The sequence below is a fragment of the Dermacentor andersoni genome, chromosome 7, assembly GCF_023375885.2.
Source record: "Dermacentor andersoni chromosome 7, qqDerAnde1_hic_scaffold, whole genome shotgun sequence".
In the NCBI taxonomy this organism is placed as follows: domain Eukaryota; kingdom Metazoa; phylum Arthropoda; class Arachnida; order Ixodida; family Ixodidae; genus Dermacentor; species Dermacentor andersoni.
Window position 1 is genome coordinate 384,641 of NC_092820.1, and position 24,331 is coordinate 408,971.

Here is a 24,331-nt window from a genome sequence, read left to right on the forward strand (position 1 = left end):
TGCCTATACTTAACAGCTTTTTTACATGTGGCGGCCTGTGGCGGCCGGACAATTCCAATGGCGGCCGGACAGGCCGTTATTGGAATATGAACCTGGCAACGGTTAACGCTAGAACGTTATCTAGTGAGGCGAGTCTAGCAGTGCTATTGGAGGAATTAGAGGGCAGTAAATGGTATATAATAGGGCTCAGTGAAGTTAGGAGGCCAAAAGAAGCATATAGAGTGCTAAAAAGCGGGCATGTCCTGTGCTACCGGGGCTTAGCGGAGAGACGAGAACTAGGAGTCGGATTCCTGATTAATAAGAACATAGCTGGTAACATACAGGAATTCTATAGCGTTAACGAGAAGGTGGCAGGTCTTGTTGTGAAACTTAATAAGCGGTACAAAATGAAGGTTATACAGGTCTACGCCCCTACATCCAGTCATGATGACCAGGAAGTCGAAAGCTTCTATGAAGACGTGGAATCGGCGATGGGTAAAGTCAAAACAAAATACAGTATACTGATGGGGGACTTCAATGCCAAGGTAGGCAAGAAGCAGGCTGGAGACAAGGCAGTGGGGGAATATGGCATAGGCACTAGGAATAGCAGAGGAGAGTTATTAGTACAGTTTGCAGAACAGAATAATATGCGGATAATGAATACCTTCTTCCGCAAGCGAGATGGCCAAAAGTGGACGTGGAGGAGCCCGAACGGCGAGACTAGAAATGAAATAGACTTCATACTCTCCGCTAACCCTGGCATCATACAAGATATACGTGCTCAGGAAGGTGCGCTGCAGTGACCATAGGATGGTAAGAACTCGAATTAGCCTAGACCTGAGGAGGGAACGGAAGAAACTGGTACATAAGAACTCGATCAATGAGTTAGCGGTAAGAGGGAAAATAGAGGAATTCCAGATCAAGCTACAGAACAGGTATTCGGCCTTGACTCAGGAAGAGGACCTTAGTGTTGAAGCAATGAACGAAAATCTTGTGGGCATCATTAAGGAGTGTGTAATAGAAGTCGGTGGTAACTCCGTTAGACAGGATACCAGTAAGCTATCGCAGGAGACGGAAAGATCTGATCAAGAAACGCCAATGTATGAAAGCCTCTAACCCTACAGCTAGAATAGAACTGGCAGAACTTTCTAAGTTAATCAACAAGCGTAAGACAGCTGACATAAGGAAGTATAATATGGATAGAATTGAACATGCTCTCAGGAACGGAGGAAGCCTAAAAGCAGTGAAGAAGAAACTAGGAATTGGCAAGAATCAGATGTATGCGTTAAGAGACAAAGCCGGCAATATCATTACTAATATGGATGAGATAGTTCAAGTGGCTGAGGAGTTCTATAGAGATTTATACAGTACCAGTGGCACCCACGACGATAATGGAAGAGTCTAGAGGAATTCGAAATCCCACAGGTAACACCGGAAGAAGTAAAGAAAGCCTTGGGAGCTATGCAAAGGGGGAAGGCAGCTGGGGAGGATCAGGTAGCAGCAGATTTGTTGAAGAATGGTGGGCAGATTGTTCTAGAGAAACTGGCCACCCTGTATACACAATGCCTCAGGACTTCGAGCGTACCGGAATCTTGGAAAAACGCTAACATAATCCTAATCCATAAGAAAGGGGACGCCAAGGACTTGAAAAATTATAGACCGATCAGTTTACTGTCCGTTGCCTACAAAGTATTTACTAAGGTAATTGCAAATAGAATCAGGAACACCTTAGACTTCCGTCAACCAAAGGACCAGGCAGGATTCCGTAAACGCTACTCAACAATAGACCATATTCACACTATCAATCAGGTGACAGAAAAATGTGCGGAATATAACCAACCTTTATATATAGCTTTCATTGATTACGAGAAAGCGTTTGATTCAGTCGAAACCTCAGCAGTCATGCAGGCATTATGGAATCAGGGTGTAGACGAGCCATATGTAAAAATACTGAAAGATATCTATAGCGGCTCCACAGCCACCGTAGTCCTCCATAAAGAAAGCAACAAAATCCCAATAAAGAAAGGCGTCAGGCAGGGAGATACCATCTCTCCGATGCTATTCACAGCGTGTTTGCAGGAGGTATTCAGTGACCTGGATTGGGAAGAATGGGGGATAAAAATTAATGGAGAATACCTTAGTAACTTGCGATTCGCTGATGATGTTGCCTTGCTTAGTAATTCAGGGGACCAACTGCAATGCATGCTCACTGACCTGGAGAGGCAAAGCCGAAGGGTGGGCCTAAAAATTAATCTGCAGAAAACTAAAGTAATGTTTAACAGTCTGGGAAGGGAACAGCAGTTTACAATAGGTAGTGAGGCACTGGAAGTGGTAAGGGAATACATCTACTTAGGACCGGTAGTGACTGCTGATCCGGATCATGAGACTGAAATAATCAGAAGAATAAGAATGGGCTGGGGTGCGTTTGGCAGGCATTCTCAGATCATGAACAGCAGGTTGCCATTATCCCTGAAGAGAAAAGTTTATAACAGCTGTGTCTTACCAGTACTCACGTACAGGGCAGAAACCTGGAGGCTTACAAAAAGGGTTCTACTTAAATTGAGGACGACGCAACGAGCTATGGAAAGAAGAATGATAGGTGTAACGTTAAGGGATAAGGAAAGAGCAGATTGGGTGAGGGAACAAACGCGAGTTAATGATATCTTAGTTGAAATCAAGAAAAAGAAATGGGCATGGGCAGGACACGTAATGAGGAGGGAAGATAACCGCTGGTCATTAAGAGTTACGGAATGGATTCCAAGGGAAGGAAAGCGTAGTAGAGGGCGGCAGAAAGTTAGGTGGGTGGATGAGATTAAGAAGTTTGCAGGGACAACATGGCCACAATTAGTACATGACCAGGGTAGTTGGAGAGGTATGGGAGAGGCCTTTGCCCTGCAGTGGGCATAACCAGGCTGATGATGATTGCATGTGTGTGCTATGTAATATACTGTGTATACAAGTTTTTGTCAATAAGCCCCAGTTGCTAACTGTGCACTCATGTCATACTTCTTGTCCTTTGTGTGTTGCACTATTCTTCATCAGCATGAAATGCTTAATAGCCCAGCATTTTCTCTACTTTATATCATACGTCCTGTCACCTTTCTTGTGTTTGTCATGTTAATGCTATGGCCATCTGTTAGGTTCACATTTCTGTTAATCTTAGACTTTAGAATGTCAATATAGTGAGGGGGCCCATCACTACAGTGATGCGGCGACAGCAGCTGACATTCCCGTCTGGTTTCGTGACGTCGCGCAAAAGTGTTATGCTTATGATTGCAGGGTCCCGGGTTTGAATCCTGTTGGGTTAAGTGTTTTCTAAAGTTTTGTTTCTAACATTGCTGCATTATTATATTATTTTCCCAATTTGACTTCTACAGTACGTGTACTTTTGTCCTATGCTTCACCACTAGGCCTGACATGAACGGTTCCTGAAGAAGAGAGTGAAATGGCACTGAGCAAAGCGCAGGGCTTAGGCAGGTGCCGCTTCAGTGGCCGCAGAGCCAATGAATAACGACACGTTGTGACAAGCACTAACCATTGACTCTGTGCACATAAAAGTGCGATAGAATAAAAAGGGGACCCCCTCTCTATTGAGCAACTACACTATTGCGACGGGTCCCCTCCCCATTGTGAGTGCATAGACTTTAATTTCTGTTTCAAATGAGGATATATCTTATTTCCTAAAATTGAAAGTAGTGCCTAATAGGGTAAGTAGCAGTAGGTGATAGGTAGTGCCTGACATCAACACAGTGATATTTATATTCACTTTCTACTCACACCCAGTTCAACTATTAATATCCGAAAACGCCAAAGTCAAGATTCACACGGCCCTCTGCAGTTTATGTACAAAGTTGTGATGCAAAAGAAGAAAAAAAAGAACTCACTTGCGGTTCTCCACTGACATCAATGTGATGGGTGCCACTGTCAATGCAGGCCTTTACCACTTGGCGTCCAAAGAAACGGTACTGCAGAGAACAAATGGGAACAATCGCCATTAGCAATGAGAAAATGGTTCATTTTTGACCAAACTTTTTGTGCGCAAAACAAACAGGGACGAAGAAAAGGAGCAACACAAGGACGAGCGCAAGGACAATCGCAAGGAAAAGCACTCATGCTTGTGTTGCTCCTTTTTTTGTCCGTTTGTTTTGTGCGCAACAAGTTTGGTTAAAAATGAATCTGTTCCAACTAGGCCGACTCGCAGTTATGCTTCAGTTCAAAGTGGTTCAAATTCATCTCGAGTATACTGACAGATGCCATGACATACGAGTCATCCACTGTGGCATGTACACGCTAGGGGGTTGGAAGAGGAGAACATTTTTTTTTCTCTGGTTCCGGTAAAGACGTGGACTCACGGCTGTCTCTGTTGTTTTGCCCGAGACACTACTGGTGGAGGTGCTGGGTAAATGCACCTTTGCCCCCAAGTTTCCGCCATCACTTCTAACACCTTACAGACAGCCACAGCTCCCACATCAAGAAGTAGCCACCGCGTACATGAACTACCACCCCAATTCGGTCCCTTTTCATCAAAACTGGAAATCAGGATGTCAACAACCACCACAAACCAGGCGAGCCAAGCCTACAATGCCCAGTCTTTACTTGAATATGTTTCAGTAGTGTGGGACCCATACACGAAAAAAGATATGATCCTTGAAAAAGTCAATAGGAAAGCGGTTAGGTTTATATACGGAAAATACAAAAGGGAAGACTCCCTCGCAGTTAATGATCTCAAATAACATTCATACACTAGAAACCCACAGAAAGATTAATAGATTGATATTCTTGTTTAATAGTTTAACAGAAAAAAATAAGCTCCAGCTTCCAGAGTGCATTAAGCGTCCTCTAGTGAGAAGGACTCTGAGCGTTCATGAGCATTCACTTGCTCCCCTTTTTGTCAAAACTAACAGATTTAAATACAGTTTTTTCCCTAGAACAGTGCAAGATTGGAATTCGTTACCGGCATCTGTTTTTTCCTCACAAAATTTTTCTGATGCGTTACATCGTCCACTTACCTGATAATATGTATGTTTCGTATCTGTGTGCTGCTAATATTGTATAAATTTTATTCTCTTGGTTATGTAACAATGTAAATTCATTCCTGCTTGGGCCAAGCAATGGCCTGCAGTATTCTGAAATAAATAAATAAATAAATAAAATCCGCTTTGATACCCATCTGTACTCCGCACCGGTATCCAGTGACCATACTGCGCAGTGAGACCTTAGGATTTGTGCAAGCTGTCACGTGTATTGAAGACCTTGACGTTGACGATGGTACCACCCGTTTACATATGGATGCCATAAGTTCCGTCTCATCAACCCCGCCTTCAGCAGTTTTCGACAACGCCATCACCGTCGACCTTTCGCTGTCTCATCGCACTCAACTTCGTACTCCACTGAATGAGTTCATTTCTTCGTTCGACTGCAACGAACCGTCCTTGGGTCACCTGACAAATGTCTCTCATACTATCGACACCGGTTCCCATGCCCCCTTGTGACAGCGTGCGCATCGCGTTTCTGCAGAAGAGCGCTGAGCTATCATAGAACAAGTGGACGACATGCTGCAGCGCAGCATCATTCAGCCTTCTCAAAGCTCTTGGTCGTCACCTGTAGTTCTAGAGCGAAAAAAAGGTGGCACCATTTGGTTTTGTATTGATTATAACCACCTAAACAGAATTACAAAAAAAAGATGTCTACCCACTGCCTCAGATCGACGATGCTCTTGACTGTCTGCAAGGTGCCGAATACTTCTCGTCCTTAGATCTCCGCTCTGGCTATTGGCAGGTTCCCATGGCTGAGGCTGACCGCCCAAAGGCAGCTTTCATCACTCCCGATAGCCTGTACGAGTTTAACATTATGCCTTTCAGGCTCTGCAATGCTCCCAATACCTTCGAGCACGATTGATACCATCCTTTGCGAACACAAATGGAAGACTTGTTACCTGGATGACATAGTGGTTTTCTCACAGGATTTTCCGACACATCTCACCCGTCTGCATGATGTCCTGACCTGTCTCACTTCTGCTGGCCTACAGCTCAACCTTAAGAAGTGCCGTTTTGCTGCCCCAAAATTAACTGTCTTGGGTCACATCTCGAAAGACGGCATCCTCCCTGATCCTGACAAGCTTCGTGCAGTCGCCGAGTTGCCGAAGCCCACATCTATCAAGGCCTTGCGAAGTTTCCCAGGCCTGTGCTCTTATTTTTGATGCTTCATGCGGAACTTCGCCTTTATTATTGCACCCTTGACGAAGCTGCTTACCGCAAAAAAAGACATTTCCGCGTGGTGATCAGGACACAATGAGACTTTAGGCAAGTTACGGGAGTTGCTGACTTCCCCGCCAATTCTTCATTATGGCCCAACTGCACCAACAGAGGTTCACAGCAACGCCAGTGGTGTCGGCCTTGGTGCAGTCTTGGCCCAATGGAAAGCCACACATGAAGAATATGTCATAGCTTAAGCCAGTCGTACCCTTAAAAAAGCTGAGATGAATTACATTGTTACAGAGAAGGAATGCTTAGCCATCATTTGGGCATCGGGCAAGTTTTGTCCTTATCTCTACAACCGTCCTTTCAGCATCATCACTGACCGTCATGACTTTTGTTGGCTCTCCTCCTTGAAAGACCAGTTGGGCCACCTCGGCCGTTGGGCACTTTGCCAGCAGGAATATGACATTCGTGTCATATACCACAATGGTCAAAAGCATTCCGATGCTTTTGCGCTCTCCCGTTCGCCGATGACACCTGATGTGGCTTCTCTTTCTGTTGCTTCGCCGACCTCAGACCCGTCACTACTGACCCCTATTGACATGCCTTCCGAGCAATGCAAGAACCCACTGTTTGCCCTGCTGTTCGACTACCTTGCCGCTCCATCAGTCGTTCCTTCAGCGCGGACGCTACGCCATCAAGCAACGCACTTTGCCATGCGAGACGACGCCCTCTACCACCGCAACTATATGCCTGACAGTCGAAAATGGCTTCTGGCTATCCCTCGTCCCATGCGCTTCAATATGTGCGCGTACTTCCATGCTGACCCTTAAAGCGCCCATGCCGGCGTCCTAAAAACCTTCACAAGGCTGTGTCAACGATGTTACTCACGTGGAATGCATCAGTTTGTGCTGCAGTAGGTTCAATCAGTACGTCCACCTGCCAACTATTCAAAACTCCCCTTTGTGCACTACTGGCCCACTACAGCTGCTACCGTGCCCTGCTCGACCATTCGAACGCATAGGCATCGACCTCTATGGCCCACTCCCACCCAGCGGATGTGGAAACCACTGGATTATTGTTGGCGTCGATCACCTGACGTGCTGCGCCGAGACCGTGGCTCTTGCCGCCGCAACGTTGCGATGTTCATTCTTCGCAACTTCATCCTTCGCCACCATGCTCCTCGAGAATTGCCCAGTGATAGGGGTCATGTCTTCTTGTCAGAAGCGATACAACCCCTCCTTCACGAATGCCAGATCATTCACTGGAAGTCGACCATGTGTCACCCCCAAACAAACAGTCTCACGGAGCGCTTCAACCAAACACTGGGCGACATGTTGAGGATGTACATCTCGTCCGACCACACCAATTGGGACACCGTACTCCTGTTTGTTACTTTCGTTTATAACACCGCGACACAAGCGACCACCAGTTTTTCTCTTCTTTTTCTCTTGTATGGGCATAAGCCTTTCTGTCCTCTGGATACTATCCTGTCTTACTGACCTGACACTCCTGAGTGCACCACTATTTCAGAAGTTGCCCGATACGCTGAAGATTGCCGCCAGCTGGCTCGTTTGTTGACCAGCGAGGATCAGGGGCATCAGATGACAAGATGCGACAGTCATCAAGCCACGCCCACCTTCCCTACTGTTTCCCTTGTTTGCCTATGGATACCACCTCACATGCCTGGCCTTTCTTTTAAACTACATGCACAGTACCACAGTCTGCACTGGATCCTCGACGCCTCCTGCCCTGTGAACAATATTGTTGATCCCGTCACACCATCACTGGGCCTTCATTGTCGAGGTCGCGAGACAGTGCATGTTAGCCGGCTGAAGCTTTATTTCAACTCCCTCATCTTTCTCTGCTCCTTAAATCACCAGGATGACTATGTTTCACACCCGGGGCCAATGTAATGAAGCAGACGGCCGATAGCAGCCCAGAGATGACGCCAACCCGTGCTGTGATTTTCAAGACAGCTCGGGCTGTTCGCTGCTGCTAGGCTGCTGTTTACCTGCTGCTTCTCATCTTTAATTAAACATCGTTGCAGTGGCAATGAAATTGCATGAAAAAACTAGCCGCAGGTGGGGAACGATCCCACGTCTTTGCACGCGTAATGCGAAGACGTGGCATCATTCCCCACCTGCGGCAAGTTGTTTTTTTATTCACTTTCATTGCCATTAATTTATCATTTCTTTAATTCAATTAGTAATCAAATTGATAATTAAAACAAGTAATTTCCCCTATGCTTTCCTTGGTGTCTGTTTGTTGGCTTCTCATGATATGATAAATAAAAATCGGGCCCCTTGATTAACCCCCTTTTTTCTCGTTCTGCTCCCTGTATGTCACACTGCATTGTATGTTGCAATGCATGTTAATGTGTCGCACTGCATTATATCTCTTAAAATGCTTGCATGACCAATATTAGTGCTCATTCTTGACTTACTGGCTATATAAATACCAATATTCCTATTTATAGATGGCATGAAATGTACCTTCCAACTCTGCAGGACTCCTTGATGAAATTAACACATCATGATATTCCTCCTGCAATGGCTGTACGATTCACCTGGCACACATTGCATTAGAGCGTGCATCTCTTGGCAATGAACCGCAGGCCATGACACCATTTCTTTGTCATCTGCATTGCAGTTGAAGTCAGCAAGATCATGCTTCATGGAATCATTTCTCTTTGTCGTCTGCATCCCAGGTTGGCAAGCTTGAGAGCATGTTGGAGAAATGCTGGTGCTGGACACAATCAATCGAAAAATAATTTTTCGTGTTTAAAAAGTAATATGTTTTTGTAACTTCTCACATACATGGCAGACATGCACAGCTATCTAACAATGTATTACATACATTTTTTGGCTGACCACCAAAGCAACCTTTTTTACCTTAAAGATGAAGCTTCTGGCAAAAAAAAGTCAAACCAAATAAAAGAATATTCAATTTTATGCTTCTTTTTCAGGTGATATGCTGAACCTTCAAAGCATCAAATATTTTTCGGCTATACTTTGTCAACCGGGCTACCATTTTATACTTAATTTGTGCCTTTGGGATTTTCCTGTGTACTGAAGAAAATATTCAAACTTCACAAGCAATTCCGCTCCCTTTTGCCAGTGCTAAAAACACAAAATATTTAAATATTTGAAAAATTGACTATTTTGGCTGCCACGCCACTTCATTGTCTTGCCATACAGAGTATATGAATGACTGGATAATACAATGTGCATTGAAAAAGATGTTGATTGATGCCTTCTAGCTCATCTAGGCAGGAAAAATAAATTGTTGCCAGAATGCTAGAAATGTTCTTGCAACAAAAATAAATGTGGAGAATGGAGTTTTGAACTTCAACACAGGTGCACATTTTTTCAGCTATATCTGTGATGTTGAAAAAAAATGCTTGTTGATTTGGCATGGAATGGTCCTTCTCTTTAGGTGCCAATCGATTTAGTCCATCAAAAGCTTTCCTCCACCTCATTTTTGCATCTTTATATACATGTAAAGCATGCTGCTGTGAAACAGATAGAACATTTTCAATTCTTCAGTGAGTTTTGTAACAGTTTACAGAATGTGGATATCAAGCAGGATCTCTCTACAGGAACATCAGACGTGAGAACAGACTGTCTTGTGCCTAGCACATGCTTGAGAAGCAGCCCTCCAGCTGCTTGAAATATGTGCTGGATGCAAGACTTTGTCAAAAACAACGAAATAGGGGTTATGACATACTGGTACCGAGAGCAAGCACCCAGACATCAATCTTCCAACTTGTTTCACTAAATAATGCTTGCACATGTTTATTCGAACTTCCAGCATGAGTCCAATGAGGGATGTTTCCAGATGTTTGCAACCCATTTTAAATATCACTGATCACATCAGTGCCTTTGAGTTTGGGCTGCTATCTTGGTGGGCACAATTATGCATGCACCAACTCAGGGAAATACAGCTCTATCTTGTCTACCTCAAATGGGAGAGGAGAACAGAAAGGTGCATAGAGTAGAATAAAAAACGGGCATAGTTATGCTTCTGGTTCTTATAAGATGTTGTGGGCGATGAAAAGTGAAGAAAAAAAATGCTCACGTACACAGGCATTGGTAATCTGGTTGGCTGTTTTCCCAGAAAACAGAAAGTAAGAAGAGATAGCCTTGGAGAGTTGAGAGATAGGCAAAAATATATATATATATCTGAAACAATGGAGGGGAAAAAAGAAGCTTCAAAAAAACAGCTGTATGAAGAGATGTCTGGTTAAGAGCAGGCCGTGCAGATGGTACACGAAAAGAAATCAGTGAGAATACAGTCAAACCCACTTATAACAATATTCAAGTGCCACGAAAATTCCATTGTTATAACCAATAATTGTTATAACCGGGTTGCATGAAAAAATTAAAATAAAGGGATGGCAGAGCTGTTCTGAGAAAACTACAATGGCAGGGAGGCCAGCACCCCTCCCCACCACATTCCTCCATCTGGCTGCTGATTGTGTTCCCTCGTTTAACTGCTTCCTGGGCGCTTCGATCGTGTGTAACAAGCCACGGCTGTGGACGTTAAAGAATGGCACTCATATAAAGGAGTCACAGGCAGCAAGTTACATACAAGCTCCTCCGAGGCATCGCTTTGGTGGCCACAAAAGCGGCCTTTTAAAAAATGCGAGAAGCTTGCAGAGACAGCTTGAGAAATGCAGAAGAAACGCTGAGGCGAGATCGTCGCAAGCTTGCACGAGAGAACCTTATGTCTCTCAGCCCCGCATGCTTTATGCAAAGCTTGCCGACATCCTTCTCCAAGGCATCCTTCACGTAGTGCAGCGGAAACTTCTCACGAAAACAAAACACCGTAAAACTGAATCATCTGCCAGACCTCCTGTGAGGACAATGTCGCGGCAGCCTGCCCTACCATGTCATCAGTGCTGTCATCGCCGTCGCTATCGGATGCAAGCACGTTCGTGACGATCGCCTCATCGGTTAGAAGCACTTAGTTTCCAAATCTATAGCCGTGCGCTTTCTTTTCACATGCAGCGCCGTGCATTGCCAATAATAACCGGGCAGTTGCAATGCATTGCATTGGCAATGGTCACCAACAAAGACGAACACAAATGATTAAGCTGTTTGCAGAACTGCACTGACTGAGGAGCCAGTGAGCAATCAGGGAGCAGCGCAGTTAGCGCGGTCCATTCGTGTTCCAGAAGGTGGCACGGCATAGAGCTATGCGCACAGCCCATTCATGCTCGGAGGGGCGACGGGAGAGAGGCACGTGGAGAAGGCTGAAAAATGAGCGCGTGGTGGTTGTCAGGGCCATCGCTCAGCGGCTAAAATTTCTGGTTTTCTTTTCAAGGATTTCACTACCTTTCAGCACAAGACCCAGCAGCCAGACTTGATCATTATAACCGATAATGCGGCATCGAGGCATTGTAGTAAGCAGGTTATTTCACCATGGAAAACATTATAAAATTGACAGTGCAGCAGCTTCTCATTGTTATAACCGATATATCGTTAAAACCGGTATCGTTATAAGTGGGGTCGACTGTACACACTTTGTCAAAACTTAAGAGAAAACAGATTTACTAAACATCAAATAACCAACTAAATAAAAAAATACATTAAAAACAAACTCAGTATGAAAAGAAGTTAGTTACTATAAAATAGAGTTAGTAAAATGGGTCAGGAGAAAAAAGAAGCAGTTGGAGCAAGGGATACGATTAGCTCTGTTCTGACCAAATGTAAGAGGGCAAAAATTAAATGCTGCTGTTTTCTTGCCATTAGTATTTCATTTCATTTTCATTTATCATTTCTGCATTACAACGAAAGGTGGGCACGTCAGCCACAGAACATAAACGCACATAAATATGGGGCAACTGTCCTGCTGCTCCACAATCTATGCCTGGTTGAATAGAAACAAGCATCACTTGCGCTGGCCACGGAATGCCACAGTGGCAGGCAGTCAATTGACCGATTGCACGAGTGTCAATACAGCTGCAGTTTTTAGTGGGCTGATGGGCAACTGTGGTACAAAGCAAAAGGAAAAACCTGCTTAGCCTTCAAGGTCAAAAGTTGGGAAGGTGTAATAAGAAGATTCTACAAAAGGAAAAGCGGTTGAGGAAATGTACTCCCGAACTTCTCCCTAAAATTCACTGGAAAAGTCCATCAAATAGTCCATTGTCTCTTCAGCATACTTATAAGGTACAGCACAAAAGCCAGAATGACTACCAAGTATTACTGAACTTGAATGAAACAGTGCTAAACGCAGGATGGTGACAAGAGGCGACAAACATGGTGCTGTTGCAGGCACTGCTACATAGGCCATTGTATTAATGATATCACAAGCACGCGTACTCAGTCTAGAAGGTTCAGTTAGCCCCCACCTAGCCGAACATTGCAAGAAATGTAACTGTAAACCCATGCTTGCTGAGTGCTTACCTTTAGGTAAATAACCTGAACAACACTATTCATAAAAGTTACAATTATGTCGGCATGCTTTCATTGTCACTACATCGCAGTGAAACCATGTACCTATCCAGCATGTGTAAAAGCACTGCTAACAGCAATATCTCGTGTACCTGTCATTGTTTGCTCCCTTGTGCTCATTTCGCTTCCAGAATACAGTATTGGCATCAAAAGGCTTGGTTGCTAAGTCAGTTACGTATTTCTCTCATGTTCAGCCCTGCTTCATCAAGTTAAGTAATGTAACAATAAGCCCAATTCAGAATGCTGTTACTATCATCATGGTGCTGGCAGTGCCACCGTGCATGTGCCCTGAATGCAGTGATATAGGTCTATTGCTGCTGTCCTAATAGTGCAATGCAGGATGTAAATGTCAGGTGTGAAGGGCGTGAGCATAGTTCATCGAATGGCCGGGAGCAATGCAAAATAACAATGACCACGAGCTGCACAAATTAGGCGTGTGCCAATAGAGACACAAAAAAAATTTAAATAAAACACGAACACCAAGAGGTGAGGCACACAAACACAGGAGAAGAAAACAGAAGAGGAGAGTAAAGAGAGCAGCGAGGGGCTTTAAAAGACGTTTCGGCGCTTGGTGCAGAGGTGCAAGATGGACAGGTGTTCGGACCTGGGCTCACAAGGCCTCTGCCGAGCCAGTTGTGCACTTCCCGACCACTCTTCGTCGAAGGCTGCGGAAGCAAAGTGACAAGATGCAGAAGAGCAGGATGCCTGAACCTAGACTAGCACCATGTGTCTGCAGAGTGAGCTGACTACGAATCAGTTTCCACTTTCTTCCTTCGCCAGTAAAAGTGTTGCAGAGTTGGGGTCATCATTTTCTGTTGTCTGCTAGCGGCGTGAGGTCCTGTGCTTAAGTATTTCATTGCAAAGTGGCCTTGTAATACACAATGTTACTTTTCCTGTGACACTACTAGCTTTGCTATGACATTATTACTGCTTCCCATGCTAGTTGCAAAGGAAAATTGAATATGCAACAAGAAACCGCCTACCGAACTCCCTCTTTAATCTTGATTTTCAATGTGGACATCCACTGCTATACAACTGCTTAATTCGTGCTTTTCAGGAAGCTTTCTACTTGAGCTTGGAGATTATGTGTTTGTGTTGCATCTTAGGTGAAAATTGCTGCATCATAGCCTGAATTGTGCATTAGACTGCAGGCAATGATAGAGATGTACTGATCGAGTGGTTGACGCCATGCACTCATTTTTGCTTGGAGGTCCGAGAACCTTCGAATTTCCTCATTTGCAAGTACAGCTCCTCTTCACACATTATTTTGGCCACAAACAATTGTTCTTGCATTATTATAGTCATCGCGTGCATCATTCAGACATTATTATACTTTTCGTTGGAAAATGTCTGTACAGACATGTATTCGCGTTTTCTTCATTTTCACCCCAGCATTCTGTGTTAGCATTCAATCGACTAGGTGGACACTGCTACTTGTAAATAAATGATTAGAGTAGTTTACAAGATACTCTAGATTAGAATAGCAAAATTAAAAGTAACTTCGCTCAGCAGCAATGTGTGTGGACATTGTTGCACTCTGCAAACAACTTTTCCTCTCCTTGCATGCCCAACTTGAAAAACGGTGCACTTGCACTTCTATTCCTCCAGTGTACACATTTCGAACAATCCATGCAATTTAATAATTTGAGTATATACCTGGTGGTCAGCATGTGCTCTTTCATTCTTCAGCTTTGCAAAAAGTTTCTCAGTAAAAAAAAAAGCATTTGTACCACGTCAATAACTATGAGAAGCACAATTCAAAGAGCCAATTCTCCATCATAACTATGAATCACTCAGAAGCTGCTTCTTATGCTTCATCTCGCATGCAACCGTGAAGCCGTATGAGAGAGTTCCGAAACTGTGCCCGAGTAACCCCAGAAATTGTTTATTTGTGGCTCCTCAGTAAAACAGAAAAATTAACAAATTCATGTTCAAGATAGACAGCGCTTATTACTGTGTTTTTTTTAGCACAATATTTTCGTTTTGTCAAAACGCTTCCCCATTTTTATACATGTTGGCGACAATTGCGCCTAGGAGTTCCATGCTTTCGTGCTATAAAATGATGCAAAGATGCCCCTTGCAGTTACTTCATAGGCTCCCTTTCGGGAGCCAGAATTGCACCATTGTTTTTCACGTGCCACTCGCACCAACTCCAGCAATTCCAGCTAGTAGCTTTTTAGAGTGGCTTTACCCTATAACTTTGGAGGCTAAAATGGTGTACCCTGACGCAACTCTAACGGGACCCTACACAGTAACTGCATAAAAGCCCCCTATCCTGTAGCACCAGTAGCAGGAGAGGCACAAACTATGAACATGGAAGGAACCAATTGCTGGACATTGTTAAGTACCTGTCTATTCTTAAACTATGAACTAGATCCAAAGGGCTTACACTCATTCCCTGCTATCTTCTGCAGAGCCTGGGACCTCCCGCTATGACTACTTCCTGACTGCAAGGCAACAGTCGAGCGTATTGTCATGTTGGCCGCCTGCAACCGGCTACTCTCTTCCGACTCCTGCCTCACACAGTTAGTGCCGTCACAAATTGGACTGCTCAAAGGCCATCACCACATCTGGGGAACCCTTTATTTGCTTGTGACTTTTGTTATTCCTTGATAACTTAGTTAACTCTCTGTTGACTCCATAACTTCTTAGTGTGTCTTGTGACATAATGATCGTTGTGACTTTTCGATGGGCTGTAGTAACTCCTAGTCCTAGTCTTGGTTTATTAGTGGGCCTGTTATCTCTTGCCGATACATTTATTGTTGCTTGTGGTTTGCAGCCAGCCTTATCTTTCACTGAATGCACCAAAGCCCAACATCTTGGATGCATTTAATTGAATTATTAAACGAACCTTATCATCATAGTACACAAGCAATGACACAATGCATGGCTGCACGCACTGGCACAGATGGAGAAAATTGAAGCTGAAAGACGTGTATTCATTCAGGAGGAAGACATGTCGCCTCTCTTTCGTGCAAAGACGTCAGCTGAGCGTCTCCGCTTGGCAAGGCACGCTTCGGCGGTCGCATTAATGTCTCAAGCGAAGCAATTCTCCCATGCACCCCCCCCCCCCCCCAAATAGGTTCTTCCAGCGACTTACGAGTAGGCCACCCTCTTGGTCAAGTTATCTCAGTCAAATCTGTCATCACAGCCAACCAGGCGCGCATCCATTTGTCACAACAATGATGTACACACAAGCTTTTTGCAGAATGTTACAGCATGACTCAAGAGAAATATACTTTCAGAATTTTCATATCAAATTTTAAACAGAAATGACACTTGAAGCCTGTCAAACATTCGTTTGAAAGGTTTGTCTGGTCAGGAGTGAAAAATCTAACTCAATAAAGTCAAGTCTAGAAAAGGAATCAACAGAACAAAGAATGTTAACATCTGTAGAACAGCTTTTGTTTTCCATGTGATATCTTTGCTTTCTTGATTATTTGAGTTGTCACTGCGTTTCAACTTTTCCAGCTGGCGGACTAAATCACTTACAACTGTTTTTTTTTTTTGTCTACAAGCTTGTCATCTGTGCGTTATATAGCATGTTTTGCTCGGCTCCAAAGAAAATTTGGTCGAAAGTCATTGCATATGCCCTGATTGTACATGTCTTGTTTCGTCACCTGCAGTGCTGATAATGTTGAAGAAAAAATCACCAACTTAACTTTGCACCCTCGTCTACACCCTAGGGTGGTACTACAGCTACTACTCTTAGGCCACAAAACACTGAAATTCTGTCACAGCTTTACAAATAGGTGCATGCAACGTGTCAGTTGGACACAGCGACAGCATACCTGGTAGAGAAAAAAAAGTCGTAGTTTCAGCCAAAAGGCAAAGCATCAATTGCGATAGCGAATAGACAGACAGCTAGACGAAGATAGTAGTTTTATCGGCTGTAGAAACTTGGAAACATTCGCTTACTAACTAAATTAACAAGCATAGTATGAATTGTTGGCAGATTATTGTATTATATTTAGCAACATTCGAACTCTCTGATCAGCTTTTTCTGGAAGAAACCTTGGATAGGTTGGCAGAATGGTGCAATGAATGGGATATGGTTATTAATTATGACAAAACATTGCATATGTGTATTACAAATAAGTTAAGAAAGCTAGAATACTTGTACAAAATGAAGGATAATAAGATTAGGAAAGTAGAAAGCTGCAAATACTTGGGGATAACTTTAACTTCACGTCTATCCTGGGTGCCTTACATAGACAATATAACCTGTGCAGCCCGAAAAAGATTAGGATTTCTAAAGTTTAAATTAGGTGACTCCACATCCTCACTAAGATTAAAAGCCTATAAAACGTACGTTAGACCTCTCAGAATATTCGAGTATTGTTTGGGGTCCGCACACAGTGGTAGGTATTGAAAAACTAGAAAGAATTCAAAGGTTAGCCGCGCACTTCATTTATAAGCGCTTCAAACGACGCGATTCCCCAACGAGTATGCTGGAAGCCGCAAACTTGGAACCACTAACTAATCGAAGAAAAACTGCTAGATTAAATTTCTTTCGCCAGCTTTATTACGGGAAACTAGGAATACAATCGCGCGACTATATTATTAAGGACACATTTCGAATTTCCCGCCACAAACACAGCCAGATTTAAAACCGATCTTTGCACAAACGTTTTCAAAAACTCATTTTTTAAGAAAACAGTCAATGATTGGAATGCCCTACCTGGTAATTCCCACTGGTTACAACCACCCACTTGATGCATCTTGTTGACTGTATCCCTTGTATATATTTCTATGTTTGCTTTTTTTTGTATTTGCTCACGTAGCCCCCTCCTGCTTAGACAGATGTCCGCAGTATTGTGAAAAAATAAAATAAAAATAAAACATGCAGAAGCAAACATGAACACATCACACTCGATGAGCACAGACACTCACTGTCAAAACGCTGGTATGAGCAAATGCGGCTGCAGCAGTGAGCAAAGTGACCTTCGTGCAGTCTATCGCTTCAACATGATAATGGAGAGAACACACCGTGCACAAAGGTATCAGTCGCCTGCAGATCCCAGCCACGGTGCACTCGACCATGCAAAGTACACACTTGTTGGCAGAGTCTAAGCTGCCCCCCTTCCCTCCTGCTCTGCCTCCCCGCTTTCCTCCACATGTGGTGCACGAGATTGAGCCTTCGCGGGCTTTCACCTGCACGTACAGCATAAGTAGCACGGCGACAGTATTTTCGCCCCTAGACTTTATATGGAACATCACGGCAACAGCGATGTTGACAGCAAAAATGCAGCTGGAATTAGAAATTAAATTATGAGGTTTCACGTGCCAAAACTACTTTCTGATTATGAGGCACGCCATAGTGGAGGGTGTTTTCACATTTCGCCCCCGTCAAAATGCGGCCGCCGTGGCCAGGATTCGATCTCACGACCTCGTGCTCAGCAGCCCAACACCATAGCCACTGAGAAACCACGGCAGGTGTCTATGTAATTGCTATCCCAACAAAAATCGCCAACCTGAACTATGCTCATCTTCATACTGAACCACGGCTGACTAATTCTTTCATCACGATTACATTCTATGTCCACTGCAGAACAAAGGCCAGTGTGTCTCATGCATAAAAGGCAATAGAGGCATGAGGGGGTCATAAAGAAAAACTGAAACCTGACACATTGTAGCAACATTTCACGCATTTGCAACTTCAATTAAGGGTTGTTAGCCAAAGCACTTTGTTATTTATAATCAGTAATAGAACCAACCAGTTACTTGTGTGCACCATTGTGTACTGTGTGTTCATCTTTTGATTCATTTCCTCTTCTGCAACCTTCTTTTCAAGCACAAAATTAAGAAATACACAAATATGGCATACTGTATAAATAACGAGTGCCAGCTGTACATGATCGTTCTAGCTAAACCACTCGCTAATTACCACTCAAATTTCACATAGTTGTATACTTAGCAGAGGGTTTACTCTATTGCTATGTTTGTGAGCATCACTTGCCTGTAGTGTATTGTCCACAGCAATGCCACATAAAAAAAAATGAGTATTTCATAGTGAAATGGGGTGACATCTGTCACCACTATGATGGAACGTATCTTTTTTGTAGCAGCGACATATGGCACCACTGTTATGTTGCAGCAGAAGCAATATTGTTTTTGTAAGTGTCATCACAGCAGATGGAGCTCCTTTTTGTTTTAGTGTGAACAAAACAGGCAAGATGTACAATTTTCACAAACACAGTATTAAACAAAGCCCACTGCAAAATGCTACCTCTGTATGAAACCTGAGCAGAAATCAGTTGGGTGAAAAAATTGTGTATGCCTGGTACTCTTATGCAACACTCGGCACATCCAAAAGGCCACAACGGCAGACACCGACCGGACCGACTGTGTTGAGCACCAAGCGCGTCCGCTTGGCCATATCCAGCAGGGACTCCTCGTTCGCCACATCAGCCACGATCACGGGCACGTTGTCCAGGGCACCCTCTGCACGACAGACACTGCAATGTCAGCAGGCTCCAAGGAAGGACTGTTTCAGTTTCAATTTAAACCACACGGCAAGGTTACAAAATGTGGATTACCATATATACCCGATTCTAATGCATCCCTGAATCTAACACCCAATTTTCACGGGTTTAAGGTAATAAAAGTGCAGCTGAATGTAACCTGCCCCAATATATAAAAGAAAAATATAGCATGCCCCCTCACATTTGCAATCAGAAAAAAATGAGATATTCAGACTTTACCTTCACAGAAGGGAAATGTTTCTTGTAGTGTGCTTTCACAATGAAAGCTTTGGCAATGAAAGCAATGCGTCGTCGTTGCCATTTGCATTTCAATAGCCACAGATACCAAGCACACAGGGGCAGTATTCTTGGCAGAGCTTGGCACGGAGCCAGAAACACTGGCAGCCACACATCTGGCGTTTCTGAGAGCGGTCGACCGAGAAGACCAATACAGATCATAGTCAAACACAAAGAGAACCCACGGCACGACCCACAGCAACCTTCATGGACATGTGCTCTGTTGTCATCTTGCGATGACGGTGCGTCTGATGGTAAGCTGATGTCGATACCGCGAATGCAGTCTTGGTTTCATATTCAACTGTGATTCGCAGGCAATTTTGTTATCCATTTTCTCAGAAAAAAAGGTGCGCGCTATACTCGGAAAAATACAGCACAGATGTTGACAAAAATATCAGAGTCAACTGGCCTAAAAGTGTATCTCTCGTTAGTACACTACTATATAGAAAAACTAAATATAGTAGTGAAGCCAGAAACGGTATTTCTGGAGCCAGCAGGTAACAGGAAAACTTATCTCAATAACACAGAACAATTATTGTCACAAATGGTAACTGGTGGAATAATTACATTATGGTAAGTGAAAAAAAAAATTCACAAGTTTGATGACTTCTAAAGTCATTGTTCCCTAACATGGGATAGTAAAAAATTGCATAGTAGTGTGATTGAAAAATTTGTCGTAAATGTGCCATAATTATTTCTTGATCTTGGTAATAAGTAGTTGTAGTCGGAAGCAAATTGGGTGAAACTGAAGGGAGGGAACTGGCCGTAGTTATTATTGGGAATGGGAGCCTTATGCTGTTGAATTTACATACAAGTACTATTACAAGTGAACATTTCTTCAGTTGACACAAAAAGATGCACGACCTGCCGTGGTTGCTCAGTGGTTATGGCGTTGGGCTGCTGAGCACGAGGTCGCGGGATCGAATCCCGGCCACGGCGGCCGCATTCCGATGGGGCGAAATGCGAAAACACCCGTGTACTTAGATTTAGGTGCACGTTAAAGAACCCCAGGTGGTCGAAATTTCCGGAGTCCTCCACTGCGGCGTGCCTCGTAATCAGAAAGTGGTTTTGGCACGTAAAACCCCATAATTTAATTTTTTTTTTTTAAAGATGCATGCAAAAAGGATGAGTGCTACTACGAACGGTCGATTGGTAGCAGCATTAATACAACTATCATTTATGGCTTGTAACTCATCAGAAAGACCAACTGTCGATTGGCAGTGTGCTTGTCATGGCTTAGTAGAGTGGCAAGGTTAATCGGCTGAACATTTTTTGGGCTGCAGTACAGAGTGAACAGAAAGTGTGTTCTTCTACACTATTATGTCCATTGGATTCACTTGCACCACTGTGGATCAGTTTACAGCAGGGCAAGGGAAGTTCAGAAATCATGCAGCTTTATTTCATTGGTGCAGATAGAATGCAACATGCGAACGAGTGCCAAGGTGCAGACAAGTTTCAGAACCACCGGTATTCATTGGCTTCCAAGGCGTTTACAGCACATCCCGCACTGCATAGACACAGCAGAAGCGTGTAAGATGTGTTTGAACAGCCCTTACAGCCATTCATCTGCTTTGCTGCTGTTTAGCACCTGCATACACGCACCGCATAAGCACTGTCAGCAGGGAGGATGCAAAAAAACTGTGAACCAGCCCTGAACTTTGAAATATACGGCATGATTCAATGGGCACCATTTTCGCACCGCTGAAACAAATGGCAAGGTGCAGCACCTCGTAAACTGGTTCAGGTGGTGCGAGAAAATCAAATGGGCCTATTGTGCTGCCTTCACCTGTTTTGGGTCGCAACGCAAATAGCACATCCATTTTTTTTTTGTCTGTAGAAAAATTGACAACTGGTCAACAGGTACACTTGCACTACGGAGAAAACAGTGCGAAATATGCAACAAAAACCTAAGAATTGCAGCAGAAAAAGCGCTGAACTAACCATTACAGTGTTATTTAACATAGTGTATGTTTAACTTATACATAGACAAGAAAAGCAAGAAAAAAAAACTAGCAAAAAAGTACAATGCGAATGAATTTTAGCTCTCATGTGCGCCAAGACAAATAAAAAAATAGGAGAGCTCATCAGCGCCATCCGAAAGAATTACACTACTACTATAGACACCGGGCGCGGAACGAGTTTGGAACAGTGGCGTCTTCATGCAGCGGGGCCGCGAATGTAATGGCAAGTGGCAGTTGGGCTGGGGAAAGCAGACACAGCCGCCAGCTACCTTGGCCTAATATGTTCCGTTGTTTCTCCTGTTTCCATTGCTGAAATACCACATGAAACCAAATCTGATCAAACATGATGCGTTTTTGGGTGCACTAATAGTTACTGAAACATGACCGAAGCTGGTTAGGCCATTCATTTCAATCGTTTTTTTCATCGCGGCCTCACCTGATGGAACGACCAGAAAACTGGATACACATGGTCTGTAGGCAACAGTACTGCCGACCTCTGAAGTTCTTGGAGCACAGAAAATTAAAATATGTTAAATTTTTTTCACGATCTCAGCACAGAGTCTGAAATGTATGTCAGGAATATAATGATTCTACAAAGAAGCACCAACTCTACATTTCGATTCGAGGACCTGTGCCCAGGCTGCAGTGAAATTTAGATTGTACTCGGATGTTGTGTTCCGGAAACTTTTGACAGGGGGGGGAGGGGTACGCACAGTGCTCAGCAATTGAAACACGATACTCGAAGCACGTGATCCCCGGTGCTTTTTGTACCAATTGTAAGAACTGGGGACGCCGAGCCGATGCATAGTGGTATACAGTGAAAGCGAGAACCTTTGTGATGCATTGTGACTGCATTTCGTCCCATGGCAATCCCTTTGCCATAGGTGATCACCTATGGCAAAGAAAAAAAAAACAGCAACAGCTGAGCACTCCAAGTATCGCGTTTCAATTTCTGAGCAATGTACATTTCCGATGCTGCTTTACTATGATCTAGTTGTTCTAACATTATTAAAGGAGCCCTTCATATGCATGAGCTTCGTGTCCCCTGTGAATTGCCCATCTTCGCCTCCGCAGGTGTAACGGCTCCGGCGCAAGGGCACCGAAGGCGAACACTCAGATCTGCAGTCATTATTTTGCTGTCAAAACGGTGTTCTCCCTTTAGGGTATATTTTCCTTCCTGATGCTTCCCAGCTCTGATGGTTGCGAGCAGCACATGACTATTTGCTGTGCATCAACGACAAACACACCGGAGTGTTCACACTCGTCACGACAGCGGGCTCTCGTCGCACTAAGCTATGTGAAATGGACCCCGACTGAAGATTGCGCTAGTTTCTAAAGCATTAAGAATGGTGAAGCATTGCAAAGATAAAAATTACAACGGACAGAGAAAGAGAATTAAATATGGGACAATGTTAACATGCACAGCAAAATAACATCTGAAATATAACTGCTGGAGTTCTTAGCTTGCCACGGTGAGCTCAGTTCGTGGGGCACAATTACACAGAAATTTGTACTATTTTTCTACTTAATAGATTACTTGATGCCATGAACGTGGCTTGCCTCTTACAAGTGGCGACTTTTCTCAAAAACAGACACCTGACATGCATATTTACGGTATGTCATGCCTTAAAATCCGCAGTGCGAGATCACCGGAAACACCGCGAGCCCCATCGTCTGCTTCGCATGCCAGTGCTCCGACTTTTGCTGTTTGCCAGCACATCACTGGCAAGGGCCAACCGGCGCCTATAAGGTATCTCTTTTGCCGACGGTGCAAATGGCTGACTGGGTAGCACATGTCACCATTTTCGCACAATAAGCATTGCTCCTACGATTATATGTGCTCTGTGTTCTTTGTGAACAAACAACACTTTCTGATCATTAAACTTCTTTTACAGACAAGTGCCAATTTCCGACATTTAATGATAATAGGTCATTGCGCAATTTCACGTTAACGCAGCAGCCAGTTTGGCAAACATATACTTTACCACTCTGTTATTCTGCTTTTACACAAACACAAATTATCAACAAACAATTTTGGACATTCACATTTCTATGTACGTGCACAACTGTACATGGACAATTTTATTGATACAAAAGTGCTGCTTGCTCAGAAAGAACACGGGTAACCATGAAGGCTACCTTGTTGATCATGCTGATCACGTGAAAATTAAGACTTGTATTAGCTAGCCATCCATCACATTGTCAGCGCAAGAGATACGGCCATATGGTTCTATAATAAATCACTCGGGACTTCCAAAATTCTTTATTACAAGTCACTTCATTGTAAATATTGTGCATCCTACCCCACACAATACTGCAGGCTAGGCATGCTCCGTAAAGCAAAACACTTATTTAACTTAAACTCCAAAGATACTCAGTAAACAAAGTCACTAATTTTCTTCTGCACACTTTGTCCAATGGAACGTACAAATGCAGCTGGTCTTATTACATGCAGTTCTCAGCACATTCTGCATGGAACCATGGAGCAACGCAAGGTACAGCTTGCAGAGAACTCAATGCTGCTACTGCCTCCATAGCCAAAACTCTGCAGGCTCTTTGTCACTGATGCCTTCGTTGAACTTCATCCCCATGCCATCATTGTTGACTTCAAAAACATCATCTGCCTTCAGTTGCATGAAATCGCCATCAACAGTGACACACTTATCAGCGATCACACTAACTCCTACGTTGCAAAAAGTGTTGTATGAGCTCAGTGATTCCTGGAGCTGTGCAGCAGAACTGGAATACCCACTGGCATGCTCAACAATTGCATTGCATACACTAGCGCTGACTGCAGCATAGTTGTGACTGCAGAGGGCAGTGGCAGCGCTACTACTTGCGTGCAATGTAAAGCAACACATCTAAGACACTTAAATTCATGTTTTTTTCACGAGCACCGGTTTCTGACACTCCTTCTATTATCTCTTTCAGAGACACTATAGTCCACAACCACCAGCGAAACAAGTAATAGAGGG

The 24,331-nt window shown here is 43.8% G+C and overlaps 1 protein-coding gene across 3 annotated transcripts in view; it reads right to left on the bottom strand.

The window, feature by feature from the left end:
- The window catches only part of LOC126535679 (saccharopine dehydrogenase-like oxidoreductase), a 227,825-nt gene that overhangs the window by 146,558 nt on the left and 56,936 nt on the right, over window positions 1-24,331 (bottom strand). For all 3 annotated transcript variants that reach the window (XM_050182499.3, XM_050182501.3, XM_050182500.3), the window contains exons 2-3: window positions 18,972-19,078; window positions 3,864-3,944 (exon numbers count right to left, since the gene is read on the bottom strand). In XM_050182499.3, the coding sequence (XP_050038456.1) occupies window positions 3,864-3,944; window positions 18,972-19,078 (188 nt within the window). The remainder of the gene's footprint in view (window positions 1-3,863; window positions 3,945-18,971; window positions 19,079-24,331) is intronic.